At 35.3% G+C, this 15,339-nt stretch overlaps 1 protein-coding gene across 4 annotated transcripts in view; it reads right to left on the reverse strand.

Annotated features, from left to right (window-relative positions):
• Positions 1–1,314: 1,314 nt before the first annotated feature.
• WDR20 (WD repeat domain 20) overlaps positions 1,315–15,339 on the reverse strand; it is a 49,044-nt gene continuing 35,019 nt past the window's right edge. Inside the window, exons 3-5 of one of the 4 annotated variants that reach the window (XR_010389315.1) lie at positions 13,941–15,218; positions 12,099–12,165; positions 1,315–2,348 (exon numbers count right to left, since the gene is read on the reverse strand). Coding sequence is in view for 2 of the 4 variants with exons in the window: in XM_026111308.2 (XP_025967093.1) it covers positions 2,295–2,348; positions 13,941–15,218 (1,332 nt within the window). In the remaining 2 variants the exon portion in view is untranslated. Of the gene's footprint in view, positions 2,349–12,098; positions 15,219–15,339 lie in introns of all 4 variants that reach the window. The other 3 variants (XR_010389314.1, XM_026111309.2, XM_026111308.2) reach the window with 3 other exon arrangements.

The following is a 15,339-nucleotide window of genomic DNA, read 5'->3' on the forward strand; positions in this document are numbered from 1 at the left end:
CTGCTACCACATGGCAGCAGCTGCTATTATTACTCCACTGTTGGATACTACTGTCCTTTTGGTACTGTTTTTGCATTTTTCCAGTTTTAGGGAAAAAGTCTTTCAAAGCTTATCCTTGCACCTTTTCTAAACTGGCCCATTTTGTCTCAGACCATACAGATCACTCATCTATGGGACACTCTACAGGGAGGTAACTACAATAGTTTTCAGTGATGAGGTTTACATGTATTTTAACAGTGAAACTCGATCTGTCCATAAAACATAACTTCTGAACAATAACACTGCTTAGTTTCAGTATTTTTCCCATTCCCCCTAGTTTAGAAGAATGTAAGTAGATAAGAGACATGTAAAGTACAGTTCCATCTTTAATGAAGTAGTCAATCAAAATGCCAGCTTATAAACGTATCTGGCAGTTTTCTATATGCTAACTGCATTTAAAAAATATAAGAACAAATTACAATTTAGTTACAACTAGCTACCTGCAATTGTTTCTCCCCAAATTTACATTTTTTATGAAAAACATTAACGTCCCATGCCTTTAAAATTTCTAAAGCTTACCTGCAACTAAAAAAGAAAAAAAAAAACTTTCTACCTAAGTTTTTTGAGATCAGGAAAGGATGTGTTAATAACATACACCCCTGAGATTCAGTATTTGCATACTCTCAGGAAAGTTCCACATTCTCAAGCTAGGAGCCCAAGTTTTATGCTGCCTCCCTAATGCCAAAGCCCACTTGCCTAATTGTGAGTGTTCCTGCATAGAGTAAAGGGAAAGATATGATTGATACCTCTATATTCTGTCATTCTGGGTTGTGACATAGAGCAACATCTACTTTGTTTCCTTATCTTTGCAGGAAATACCGAAAACAATTTAGATGTTCTGGGGCTAGCTGATTAAAAATAATATATGTTCAGACAAGCAGTATTAAACTGTACAAATACATAGATAAGTCCATCTCTGTAATCCTTATCAATTTTAAAGTGCTGAATTATAAACAAAATATCTGATTTAAAACAACCAACTTCTCTCAGAGCAGAGGAGTCTACTCCAATGTGTTAGCTTAATTTTATACAGCCAAGTCAGAAGGTGTGTATATCTACTGCTGTTATATCTTTCACCTCCAAACGCAGTATTATGCGTATGTATGCGCAGTAAACAGTATTATGCAATTGCAAAATCCTTACCCCACAAAATTGTCTGCAAGACTTCTTCTGGATGATATATATAGAGATAAACCATTAAGAATGAAAACAGAACAATATTGTTTCATTTTCCTAATCAAAATTAAGCTATATTAAATATGAAGCAATGTTCCAGGTAAGAAGTTTGAAAAGGAATTTGTTCTACAAAGTTTAGATTATATTTCTGTACCAAACATTTAATTCAACAAAGGATTGATTACATCAAAAATGATCAAATTTGAACAGAAAGTAAACAAAATGCATATTCAAGGTAGTTTAATATGTATTTTCTGAATTAGAAATATCACTTTCTTAAATGATGGATGAGAATTTCTAGTGTAACAATCCATTACTCCCCTCCCCCATCACTCAATTACATTATTTGTACATATAATACAGAGTTGATTGCAGTTGGAAACAACAATATTAAAATAAATGTTTAATAGATACAAAGGTTCTTTTCTCCACAACATAGCTTTTTTGGTGTATGGACACCAATTTTAAAGTAATTCTCTATTAGCATTAAACTATTAAGTGCAAAACAATTCTGTTTTTAAAAAATCTATGATTGCAGCATCCATCTTCCTGAATAACATTTTGTAGCCAGAAAATAATGACTTTCATTTTCCATGAGTGCATTCCAGGCTGTCTTCTAGCCATCTCTGGTTAAAAAAAAAATCAGTGCAAAATAAACAATGGTGAAGTACTAATTTAACCATTGAGCTTACTTGAATTTAAGAAACATACTTTATTTTACACTATATATATATCTTTTATTTATATATTTATATATATAGATTAAATTACACTGGACTTGAAAAGTATAAAGAAAACCAAAAAGTTACTATTTTTTCTGCAGTACCAAAGGAAGCTTTTTTTTTTTTTTTTTTTTTTTTAATGAGAATTCTTCCTTGGGTGAGCAGCCTAGCAGTATTAGCTGTAATAAGAACTCATCACATTATTCCTTTGCAAATTACTATGTGATTCACATAATTCCATGTTTACACTCTGCCACATTATAATTTGTGATGCTCTTTGCCTGAAGAACAGCTCCTGGTTCCACTGTCATTACTTCTTGTCCTGTATTCAGAGATTTGCTAGCAGTAGTGTGATGGCTATACTACAGTTCCACTTGGAGAATTGGCCTGGTTTTGGGATGACAATAAACCCTGCAAACAAAGCAGTTTACATTAATCCAGCAAGAGAACCTGATATTGACTTTACAAAGTTATTAGTCTGAAGCTAAAAATCAGTACAATTTATTTTTTTACCACCACTTGTTCTCCAAGACACGAGCACCTTCTTTCCTACAAAGAATCTAACCCACTATTTTATCAGTCAAATAGCATACAAAAGAGCTTTTAATAAAGTTAGAGAGCATGTGCATTTATGACACATGATGAATCTGATCCAAGGATTTGATTTTAATCTACCTTGCACTTTGTCATTGTGAACTGTGAGACTTTATAAATTATACACCAGAAGTAATCATCATTTTATTAGAGTAGCAACAAACAGGCCTACTCTAACATCAACAAGTTAGGTTACTTGTCAAATACAGAGCAGTTCTCAGTCTCATATATTACAAGCTTTGAATAGAAAAATATCTCATCTATTCAAATACTTCTTTTGGTAGTTGAAAAGGAGAATGAAATGAAACACTGAGCAAGAGTTCAGTAAGATTTCCCATTACAATTTAAGCTTGCATTCAGGAAATTTTTTACCACCTCATTTAACTACAGTATCATTCAAATAAAATGATATTTACTTTATTTCATGCATAATGCTGCTATTGTGCAGTATTCCTAGGTAGACAGGAGGCTACTGTTCCTTATTAAGGCAGCTATACACTACAGAAGGTATTTTCCATTTTTGATTTATAGTAGCCCCTTTTTAATCATTGACATCATGACATCAAAGTAACTGTATACCAGACTTATGTAGAAAAAGCTTAATATCAAAATGCAATTTCATCTACCAATGTCATTATTTAATTATAACAAGTGCCAGCAGACTGCGGAACACAATGGCAGCTAAGCTGGAAGCACACCAATCAATAGAACACTGTGCTGCTCCTTACCCTGTAGGAATGATAAATGCACTTTTAGCGATTCCCCTAAATCGCTACCAGCTTAGTGTCTTACCTCAAAATTAAGAGCTTGTGACTCAGATCCATCAAACTAGACAAGTTCAGGCAGCAATTAATATACAGAATGTAGAACATTTCAGAATCTACAGGAGCTCTTTCTTGCTTGGATCCAAGAATCTGAGAAGTCACTACTGAAGGAAGAAAACCCTAACCATAGACAGAAAAGGTGGAAGGAGGTCTGGATTGGCTGGATTTGGGTCGTAAATTTTCCAGTAAAACCATAGTCCTTCCTTTCAAAAAACATCTAGTCTAACAATTCAGACATGTTATGAAACCAGATGCATTAATATGATTTATGGCAGAAAGTGTGAAAATATTCAAGTGTGTGTGTGTGTGTATATATATGCGCACGCGTGCGCACACACACACACACACATATATATATATATATGTATGGACGTGTTTAACTTCAAATGGCCTTCCACAGAGAGCACCTGCAGGAACTAGAATCCTTACTTTTTTATTGTTCATGCTGTAGATACATGATTCAAACACCTTTGAGGTAGACTGAAGTGGGTTGGTCTTGAAACTTGTTGACATTCAGGTTGTGCATAGATATTGCATATTTAACAAGAAGAGATTAAAAAGTGTCATTGTTTTAAATTAAGGAATAGATGGCAAAAGCAGAGTTTTAGAGCCACCAAGTTACTGAAGCACTTCTGAAAATTATTACGAAGAAAGCTCTATTTGAAAGTGATGGCAAGATGGAACTCTGCAGTTCATTTACTGAACCACTTTTCAGCAGCCTATTAAATCCAGCACCAGCTAGAAAGTCTTTCTTGCAAAAAAATTACATACACTAAGCAACTTTCAAGTATACCAGAAAAGAGGTCCTAAAGATATTATTTTCAGTCTTTAATAAATCAGTAATACAAACTGTTCATAAGCAAGTATGTGCTTTATAAGCAGAGAAGTACTAGGGGTGGCATAATATGAATTATTTTTCCAAAGACTCATAACCATGCTATATAGATGAAGAGAAATAAGCATTATTCTAACATCAAATTTACACTATAATGCAACTAATTTTTGACAAACAAAATGAAATCATTCATTTTACCACAATTTCTTTAGAAATAGGGAGCAAATACTGAAATTTAGTGTGGCACTTTATGCCTCATAAGCTACTAGATGCTTTGGAATTCAAGTTCCAAGACTAGAAATGGATTCCTCAGTTACGGTTTCATCCCCTAGGATGTGAATACTTTCTCCTTTTAGAAAAAGGCCAAAACGCAGTGTAAGTGGCGTTGGATAAGGGAATATTAGGAAATCCTCACAGTTCAGTCCATGTCCTGACTTAATTCTGCAACTGTGAAGAGGCAAGCCAGAAAACACAGAAGTGGAAAGAGTAGATCAACATCCTTCTGCCACTACAGAAAGGCATTTCAAAACTTTCAAAAAACTTAGCACGCACCACCTTAAAACTGATTTGGCTGCTTGACCTAACTACAATAATTAGATGGCCATTCCAGAATTTCACTTCTCTGATAGCTGAAACTTTGTGAGTTCTTCCAACAACTTGATTTCAGAAGGAATCTTAGATCTTAGATGCTCATAGAGGAAAGGCAAAAATACAAATTTAGTTTTTAGACATACAAGTTTTATGGAAGTGGATAAGCATCCTAGGTAGGTCCTGAATAACAAAAAAGATTGTATAGAATTTTGTCATTATATCAGAGTCTCTAAAACGAGAGAGTTTTAGAAAGCTGTATTAGGTATAACATAGGAAAGCCGTAATTAGAAAGGTACGCTACAGCGCAAAAAGGTTACTGTTTGGATGCAAAAATTACCATATGAGTCTGATTTGTAACACAAAGGATGCTGGACTGAACCATTTTTAATCATATTCTCTGGGAATAATACTATGGGTAACATTCAAAAATGCAGAGAGCAAGCTCCTATCTGGAAAAAAAAGCATAAAGAAATTAGGCCACAGTGCTTGCCGTGGCTAACCCACCCGGTGTAGCCAACCAGGTGCTGAAAATGGAACAAAAGCTGCAGCGATGTATTAGTGCAGCTGTAAAGCTGCTCGGTTTAATACCAGTGACAGAAAACACAAAGAAACTGGGATACAATAATTTCAGACCTGCCATGGTGTGCAGTGCATACTGTACATCAGCTAAAGTTTAAGAAAAAACATGAACAGACCATACTGAGCTTCAACAGAAGCAAATTAAGAGACTGTTCAAAACTTAGGTTTTGAAAATAAATGTAGTCTACTATTAGTAGTATTATTCTGTCAGTGTGTGGGTCTGGCAGGGGGATGGGAAATGAAATAGTTAAGAAATCCAAATCACACAGAGAAAGTCCTCCATGGAGGTTTTACATCAGCTGCCATCTTAACAGAATACTTTACTGCTCTAACATGGTCGTTCATAGAGGACTGCATCATCTTCTTACACCAGGTAGCAATGTGAGAGTATCAAAACAAATTGTTTCAGTAGTTGTTGGGGCTACAGCATGTTGATCTGTATGAATTCTCCAACTTCTTAAAACATGCAGGACTTCGCATATTTAGTAAAAACATTAAGACGTACTGATATGGCTTTTCATTCCTACCTATGCAAGTCTAGTGAATGCATTCAGTAAGAACATTTCTACCCAAATTTCAAGGCAGTCCTATCTGGGGCCTGTTCAGAAATTTCTGCAGCAGTGTTAAGACCAGCCATCAGTCCCATTAATTGTGAGAAAGATGTTTAAAAAAAATCCACATATGCTCTACCCATAAATAAGTATATTTTTTCAGGCAATGATATGGAATACAAGGTTTCTCAGTGGAAATTAAGCCTATAAAAAGATCAGGACATCAGTGACTACAGAGTTAATATTTTCTTTGTGTAAATTACAACAGGATTAATTTGAGCCAAAGATGCAGTCATAAGTCAAGTTTCAGTAATCTAGATAAGAAACTGCAAGTTTGGACACATGAGCAGGTTACTGTAAAGTTAATGCCTGTTTGCCAATTCACAGTTCTCCTGGCACACACCTATAGCCCACAGCAAAAGTGAAGAAATTCAACTTAACTCAGTATTTGCCCTGGACAAGAGCAAGCTCATTCAGTAAAACTGATCAGCTGACTCACAGTAACTTATCTGGATGCCACATACCTGATGTTTTGAAATTTAAACGTAGAAAAACATGAAACAAACTAGTGGCAACAGTGTTGTGCTTGTCTGTGTAGAGGAAAAACAGCATAAGCAGCTGATCCAGTTTAACAAATACAACCAATATTAAAAAAATTTTGAATACATAGTTCAAAATGTTTCATAGTACTCTTTACTGATGCCATTAAATAGCAAAAAACAGGCTGAATTAATGAGTGCTCTCACAAAAACTGCACTGATTTAATTGGTAAACCAATTCTGTTATCGTCAATATAAGAAATAATGTGAGATTTTTATTGAAGGAGTATTCCATACATAATTTATTCTTGTCCAAAATTGTGATATTCCTGAAATTATTTGAAAAAGCCATCTGGACTAAGCCCTTTGCTTGACAAAAGAGGCCAAGGTCACAGTATTTGAGCAACAGTAATATGCCAAAATAGAATGAGATTTTTCACATTTGTTTAAAATTCTGTATTGGAATCAGCTAAATTGGTTTAAGATTTGTTCAAACAAAGTGCCCAACAATTTCTTATCTGGTGAGTTAACTTTTATTAGCGTAAGTCTTTGAACTGCATATACTTACTAAGTCCAGTATTTAACAATCCCTAATGAAGTCATAAAATCAATTAATTTAGAATATTCAAGGAAGTCCCTTCTGAATACTCACATAACATATTACAGAGAAAATATTTTGTAAAGGATTGAGGGGGAGAAAGCAAAGCTGATCGTCACAATCTATTTGTTCACTATATAGAGGTTTAAATATATTTGTGTTATGTTTGCTTTTTTTTTTTTTTTTTTTTTTTTTTTTGCTTTGTTCTAGTAGTGTCACAGAAAAGTATAAATGCCTACACAGTAATGACATATCAGATTTCATAGAAAAATGTAGCGGCATCTAGTAGGCTTCACTTGCAATTTCACTTGTGTACATAAAGAATGGGGTGGTTTTTTTCCTCTAATAAAAGCGTATCACCATTGTATGCATGGCCAACAAAGAGAAAAATCGAGGATGCTAGCAGGTTAGCTGAAAATCTTGTCATCTATTGGTATTAGGTAAGATTACTTCAAGACTAGTATTTGACTGGTGAATAGAAGATATGCACACCCAAGAGACAACAGAAATTATAGTTTAAAATGCAACTATTTTTGCGCTGTGAAAAGCACAAAAAAGCTTTTGCCAGCAAAAACCTGATCTGACTTGTGTAGTAAGACCTTAAGCTTAGTTTAGGTAGTAAGGGCCTGCATGCTTTCGTTTCTCTAGTGTCCTCCAACTACAAAAGCCTGCAAGACTTCAGATTTTCAGATTAGAAAATAAAATTTAGATAAATCAGGAAAAAATGGATGGGGGAGGGATTAGATGTCTTAAGGCAACCCCATTTTGGTTAGCTGTAAAATAGACGTGATCTTAGTGTGAGAAGAAACGAGCCAAACCAAGTTAGTAAGACAGATTACAAACTACCTAGAAATCAATTTTAAAACCAGAAAAGAATGTGATCATTCAAGTTATTTGAGAACTCTGTGCAACATTATTTAATAAAGGCAAGCAGAACACAATTGAAAGTTCCAAGACATCTTTTGCCAAAGTATCTTCTACAACTGCAGAACACGTGGAAGTTGATTTAGTTTCATGCTCCCACTGATTCTTGAGAAACTGGTCTGAACAGCCAGTTCTTGCATCATTTGATGTAATCAGCTGTTCACACAAGCTTTCAGGACAGATTTCACTTTGTTCCTCCACTGACACCTGTTCTTAAAAAATTATTTTATATATATATATATATATTATATATATATATATACATACATATATACATACACACACACACACACACACATATAAATAAAAATAAATATATAGGCAGATCATCATAGTGGCCAACTACATTCTGAAGTATCAGAATGCTCCCAAGTTCATGCAAGAAAAAGGTTTTCCTCAGCTTTAGTCTACAGAGGAGCTTCCCCTAAGAGAGAAGTAGAGTCCTACCTCAGTTAGATGGGGTCTAAAATAGCTAATTTTCTCTACTGAAATTTCTCAAGAAGGCATTTGAAACAGTTCAGTAAATATCACTTGTTTGGCTGCTTCACTGGTTACCACAGACCTCTTGCTGTGAGGAGAGCCTTGGAAAAGCAATCCCTATTCAGACCAAAGGGCAAATTTTTCATCTTTGCCTAAACCGGTTCCAAGACATTCTGTAGCTGAAAGTTTTAGATTACTTTGTGCTAGTTTAGACTAGTTTAGTCTTAGACTAGTCAACGTTTTTCTAGACTGAAAACACCTGAATCATTTGAGTAAGCCATATCCCCAGGGCTGTAAATTCAGCATGCATTAGGCAAACATCAACACGTAAAGCTGGAATAGAGAACATAGCCTGCACCGGAGTCCATAGAGGAAAGAGCTCCTGTAGAGTCCGAGAAGGAACAGAAAATGCTCTGCCCCAACTCCTATTTGATAGGTAGGTAGGGCGAATGCATCCATATCTGTTTTACTGAATCTGAGTTTAAACAGATTTGATAAATGATAATATTCTATATTACTCTAGTCCTAGAAAAAGTATCAGAAGACATGACCTCATCAGCAAGATTTAAACAAAGTGTATGCATCTTCTTGAAATGAAGTGAAAGATTCACTCAGAACAGGTTACAGGATGTGGTCAACTTCTTTCTCTAAAATATGGCAAGCTAGCAGTTTTCACTGTAGCCATTTGTTCAGCACAGTATGATAGCATAAGACCACCTAAGGACTGCAACATAACAAATTAAAACTCAGTTGTGAAAAGGACTATTGAAAATTATCTACATTTACAGTTCAGTCACACATTTTTATTTAACATCAGTATACAGAGGACAACCCCAGCAAGTTATTTTTTAATGTCAAGTATTTAGTAAAGTTCTTCAGCTGTAACAGTGACAATAGAACAGCTAAAAATAAGCAGTATGAAACAAACATGATTTTCTTAAAATTATAAATATACCAACAATACTTCTTAAAGCTTAATTATTGCAACAGTTAAATTAACAATAGTTCATGTTAGAAAGGCTCTATGAAATTTATTCAAGTTGTCAAGAAATTAGATGGAAGTGTAAAAAGGAAATACATATGAATTTTACTTTTGATCTTCACTAAAGGTAGTCAATACAATTTTGTACAGTATCACCTAACATGTCAATCTTTAACAAACTCCAGTATACAGAATTCATAAAATGCAGAAAAAAATTGTTTAATTTTTACATGTAAATTGACAGTAAATTAACTGACACAAATTTTATTGTAACATAAGCAGGCCAGCATTTTAAATATTAATTTAGTAGCTTCATACTGTTAAAGGGGCAGACATATACAGTCATTCCAAGTACATAATCAAATTTTAAGAGGTGATAATTCAGAACATGGGATTCTAGAAAGTGTTTAGTAAAAGTCATGTTATTTCCTAATCCAGACATCCTCATCATAAAGCCTTTGCAGGGTTATGATCTCTCCTGGCCTTACTGGAGCCACTAGTCACACCTTCTCACACACGCACACGCGCAAACACACATACCTTGCTATAAATATCACACCAGTGTACTAGGTTTAAATTCACCCTGATAATGCGGGTATGCTATGTGCAACTTTGCTATTATGCACATTACAGAAAGCTTCAAATTTCAGCATGGTAACCTGAAGTCATATAGCTGTGTTTCAGTTTTACTATAATCATCCCTGAAGTTTATACAGATACCGTATCACGTTGAAAGAAATCTATTTGATAGTACTTAAATACCAGCAATTGAACTTCAATTGTAATGATGAAATGCTCCTTTCCATTGAGGAAGAATTAGTATGTATAGCTGCTCGTCTCACTCAAATATAGTACATGAATGTTTAAGTACTTTTACTAAAACAGAAGTCATACTAAAACATGATACTGTACTACAATTGTAGTTAACTAGAAAATTCAAGGATGTTATAATTTAAGTCTAAGTTTTCCTGTACAGTAAGTCATATAAATAAATTCCATGTGCATTTGTTTTACAAAATGGTAACATGTTTATCTTGCTAGGTTATACACTGCCATTTCACCTCTGTAGTTCCATCCAATCTTACCTTGAGCTTTCTTATAAAGGAAACTAATCAGCAACTTTTATTTAGGTAAAATGGAGTTGCTGTACAAGAGGGTGAAGAGTTAATTTCACAGTCAAACATAAGTCACCTAGACAAGTTTTCTTTGAACTTAGTTTGCAACCAGTTTGGAATTCCATCTGAATAGCTCAGTTTTTAGTTTAAAAACAAAAAGAGGACGGGCAGATAAATTGCTTTGCAGACTGGGTATCGTGGTTTCTCGGGGGGAATTTTTTTAATTGCATCTCGTATGTCTCGTAATTTGGTTTAAAGTAGCTATAAAGGTGACACATGCCATTTTTACCTTGGTTTCTTTAAGGTTTTTTCTACATTTCAAAATTAAGACAACAATTCTATAATCCCATTTAGCTTTTCCATTGGAAAGGGAAAAGGAAGAGGGGGGGGTGCGGCAGACGGCTAACTGTCACCACATTGCTGGGGAAAAGAAAGTTCGTACTCTCATTAAGGCAACCTATTTTTCTCCCCGGCCTGAATCTTCCTTCTCAGAAACAACAGTCCAACAAAAAGTGAGAACAAGAAATTAAAACTCATGAACCCTGAGCCTCACTCAACTTGTTTCGTGCTGAATTTTGCCATTCGCTTGCCCTCATTCTGACAGGGAGTTTGTACAACAGCTGTGAAAGTGCATTTGTGTCACCTATTATAGAGAATGGTATAGCCAATAAGGAAGCTCAAGGTATGATTATGGATACACTGAATTAGTAATCTGGAAAGCTTATAATGCACTGTCAGCACACTAAGCACTGTATGGCCTATCAACTACCACAAGGAGCAGGGCTGAAGAGACATTTCCAGATTTTTTTTTATTTACTTTTTTAAACTAAGGGCAGTATCAGACCAACCAGAAAAATTAAAAGAACGTGTCGTACATTGTCCAATTACCCAGTATGTCTTTTGATGGCTATTAAAAAATAAGAGGGTAAGACAGCACTGGCTCAATGGAAATCACACTACATACTGTAAGCCTGCTTCAATTTTCCATCCAATTCTCTCTTTAGGCTGGCAGCAGTATGAATTTAATGAAGGCCTTTAGAGGCAATGATGGAAGCAGCAGCAAGATTCAGAGGCTTTCACTTGAGAGTTGGTGGACAAAAAAGGGGGATGGAGGTTTAAGATCACTTGGGGACCCATATTTTGGGAGGAAGACTAGAAATAGCAGCTTTAAACCCCAGGGCAATGGGATAGCCTAGGATAAAACAATTGGCAAGACAGAAATGAGTGGTATATAACCCAGTAAGAGAGACATTACCATGAGTGTTTTATACTTTGACAATTTTCATTAAATAAAATTAAGTGCTCTCCTATAAACATAAAGGATGCTCATAACGTCCTTCTGGCACAAATATTTTCCTATCCCCTGTAAACATGCCACCAAAATCTAGTTTTTACCAGCACAGTGAGCTCATTATAAATGCAAGTGAAATCAGGAAAACAAATCCATTTGAAAATTTCTAAGTAAATACATCCTAAACAATATGGCATTTACAACAGTGTGCAATATATTAATTTTGAAAGTGATAACTTCAGCATGAAAATTACTTACCTGTAATTAAAGTTTTCCATATTGGCCAATACATAAATCCTGATTTTTGGTACTGCATACTTTATCTCTGAAATATTTGAAATGTCATATTCCAAATCAAAGTCAATACACAAAAAAACCTCTGTGTTTAAGTTACAGCCAGTCTAACATAACCCACCTCAGCCACTGAAAATAAGTTTAACAGTGTAGTGTTGAGTGGTACACAAAGTTTTGGAACAAAAACAAAATAGGTTACAAAGGAAATCTGAGGCACTGCTCTATGTATATAAAGTTAATTCCTAAGCATGAATTGCACTGAGTCACAGAAGTGACGACGGCTTTAGTATTTTCATTTAGGACAGTTTTGTTTTGTTTTTGTTTTTTTTAAAGATGAATCTGAAGTTCTTACACAAAAAAATCTTAACTTTTAAAGTAATACCTTCCTCTCTTCTCCCCAGAAAAGGATTTACAATTTTCAGTTTTAGATTCAACCTTCAAATATGCATCAAGATGCAGAGTGGACATGGTTCTCTGTGCATACATACACTGTGACAAATTTGAGAACATCTCAAAGAAACCTGCATTATACAAACTGTTTTAAGAAAAAAATCAAGTTTTACTTAAGATTTCACTCCAGTGAAGATGTAGTATTTTAGTGTTAAACATACATACTATCTCCACTTCAAAAAGGAGATTTGCAAATCAAATGGTTTAAGACTAAGGAACATCAGCTTTTCATTACATTGTCCAATGTGGCAATATTCAAGTATTACTAGAGTATTTTTCTTCAGATGGTAACCTCTAGGCCTCAGAACTTCAGAAAGTTTCACAAAAATAATGATCTTTTGCAGTAGAACAACTTTGGTAGTGTTTTCATAGCTGTATTCCTTTAAAACGTTACTGGCAAACAAAGCCATTTGTAGCACAAACTACTTTTTATAAATTAAACACCACTTTTAGATTCATTCAAAATTTAGCTTGCTATACATTGGACTACAGAAAAAAACATTTTATCTGTGTTTAAGTGAATCGACAGTAAAAGCTAAAACTAGAAGTACATTTTAATGAAAGCTCTACTGAGAGAAGAGCTGCTGTCAAGAAAGAGTTTGTCAATGATCAAGTTTAACTAACAAAAGTGTCAATGAAGTAAAACTGAAGCTATTTAGAGAAAGCTTGGATGGCTTTCCCTAGTTTAACCAAGTATACATCAATCAGGACCTGGCTAAAGTTAGAGTTCCTTGATAGCACTGTATTGTCTCATGGATTGACTCAAAATTTAAAGAGCACAAACTACAGTCAGTAAAGGACTGAAAAATCTGCTCATAAAATAGCTGACATTTTAATAAGGAGTGGCTTTACATTAATGGCAGACCACCACAGAAAAGTGTGGAGGAATAAAACACTTTGGTTTTTTTATTTTTCAGAAGCTCACATTTCTCGTTAGACTTAAAAGCAGCAGCTTTTCATAAGCTACTCTGACAAGGAGTGCAATACTTTGTAGAAAACTTGAAGGATTATAATCAGTTTAGTGACTGACATGTTTTACTTCAACTTTTACATAAATAGCTTTCACCATATTGTGGTTATGCTTAAGTATAAGAACACTAATCAATAGTTTAGTTGCACAGTATTTATTTCTCTTGCTGGAAGGCAGCTATACTTAAGAATTGTATCCAAGACACTTCAAATCATTCAGAAATATGGCATGCAGTATCCAAAAGTATGGCTCTGAGGATTTTTTTTTTTTTTTTTTTTTTACATTAAGCATAAAGAAATTTTATATTCAACATTCATTTATATTTCAAGAAAACTACCTATTCAGAGTTCTAGTTCTTTGATGCAGCATTAAGGATTAAAACTTACCACTTTACCAGGCCTTGCCCATGTGCAAATAAATCCCTCCTGACAAGCAGTGACTATACAGTCTTCAAGAAAAATTAACACAGTCAGTCTTTCATGTGCTATCTTTTTACAGATAAGAGGCTCTAACAAGGGAACATCTTCCATTCGGGGACAGAGAGGTGTTCCCAAAGTTTTAGCTGGGTCCGTTTTGGTTTTAGTAACTAGGTTCAGTTTGTCACTGCTCTTGCTAGATATATGTCCCATGCTATGATTTCTCTTGTGATCTTTTTCATGGTGTCTTTCCTTCCGATCATGTAGCGATAAGGTTGCAAATTTACTAACACCAGAAGCAATGGCACCATCCATGACACTGCTTTTACTGCCAGCATTTGAGACTGCAGAATGTGGAAGGCTGTTTGACCGTGGAAGAGGAGGGGGTACAGAGTTTCCAGGTGTTGTGATACTGTTTCCATTACTTCCTGGGTTAGCTCCACCACTTCCAGCGGGTGGACTTGTGGCATTCATGACATTTGTATGTGTCCTTGCTCTTGAGAGAGGTTGGTGGGGGAAGAGGATATCTTCTGTGAGATCCCATAAACAAAGCTGTGTGTCCTGGCCTACTGAACCAAATCTATATGTAACGCTTACTGGACGACTGTCTGTAGAGTTCCTTTTGGATAGCCTAGATTGTGTACTATTTGCTCGATCTCTGCCAAAATGAAGGTCTTGGAAATCCTCATCACTTCCACTAAATTCCATCGGGTCACTCTCTTCTACGCTAGTGGTATATGGATCAAATGCAACAACACTGACCCATGATTTATGTCCGTGGCCTCTAGCTATTACTCGACAGTCCACAAAAGACCAAACTGTTACCAAGTCATCCTCTCCACCTGTTACTATATATTTTCCATCAGGACTCCAACACACACACAGCAGTCCTCCAAAGTAGCTTTTCATTGTACCATGCAATTCCACCGAATCAAAGTTAAACACACGAAGAAAACCATCCTGGCTCACACACGCCAAGTATTTCCCATCTGGGGAAAAGGCAAATTCATTCAGGGCACCCTCACCTACTGTCCATTTAAGCAGAGGGTTTCTTGTGGATTTACTCTTGCAAGTGTGAACTGCAAAATTTTCTCCTTGTTTAAGTAGCTGGTAGTGCGGGGCTGTGGTACCACAAGTGTGCTCCACGTTATATAAGTACATATTGCCACTGGAATGAGCTACTAGGAAAAGGCTTTCCGAACCTGGTACCCATTTTACACAGGTTACTCTGGACTTGTCTATTAGTCTCTGTGAAAAACAAAGAAGATACGCATCAGAAAGTCTGATAATTAAAGCTTAAACGACAAACTGTAAATCTGAGCTTTTGGGGGAAGAAGGGGAACAAAGCTTAAAGTGAGCTGAACTGTCT

The sequence above is a fragment of the Dromaius novaehollandiae genome, chromosome 5 (genome assembly GCF_036370855.1).
Source record: "Dromaius novaehollandiae isolate bDroNov1 chromosome 5, bDroNov1.hap1, whole genome shotgun sequence".
In the NCBI taxonomy this organism is placed as follows: Eukaryota; Metazoa; Chordata; class Aves; order Casuariiformes; family Dromaiidae; genus Dromaius; species Dromaius novaehollandiae.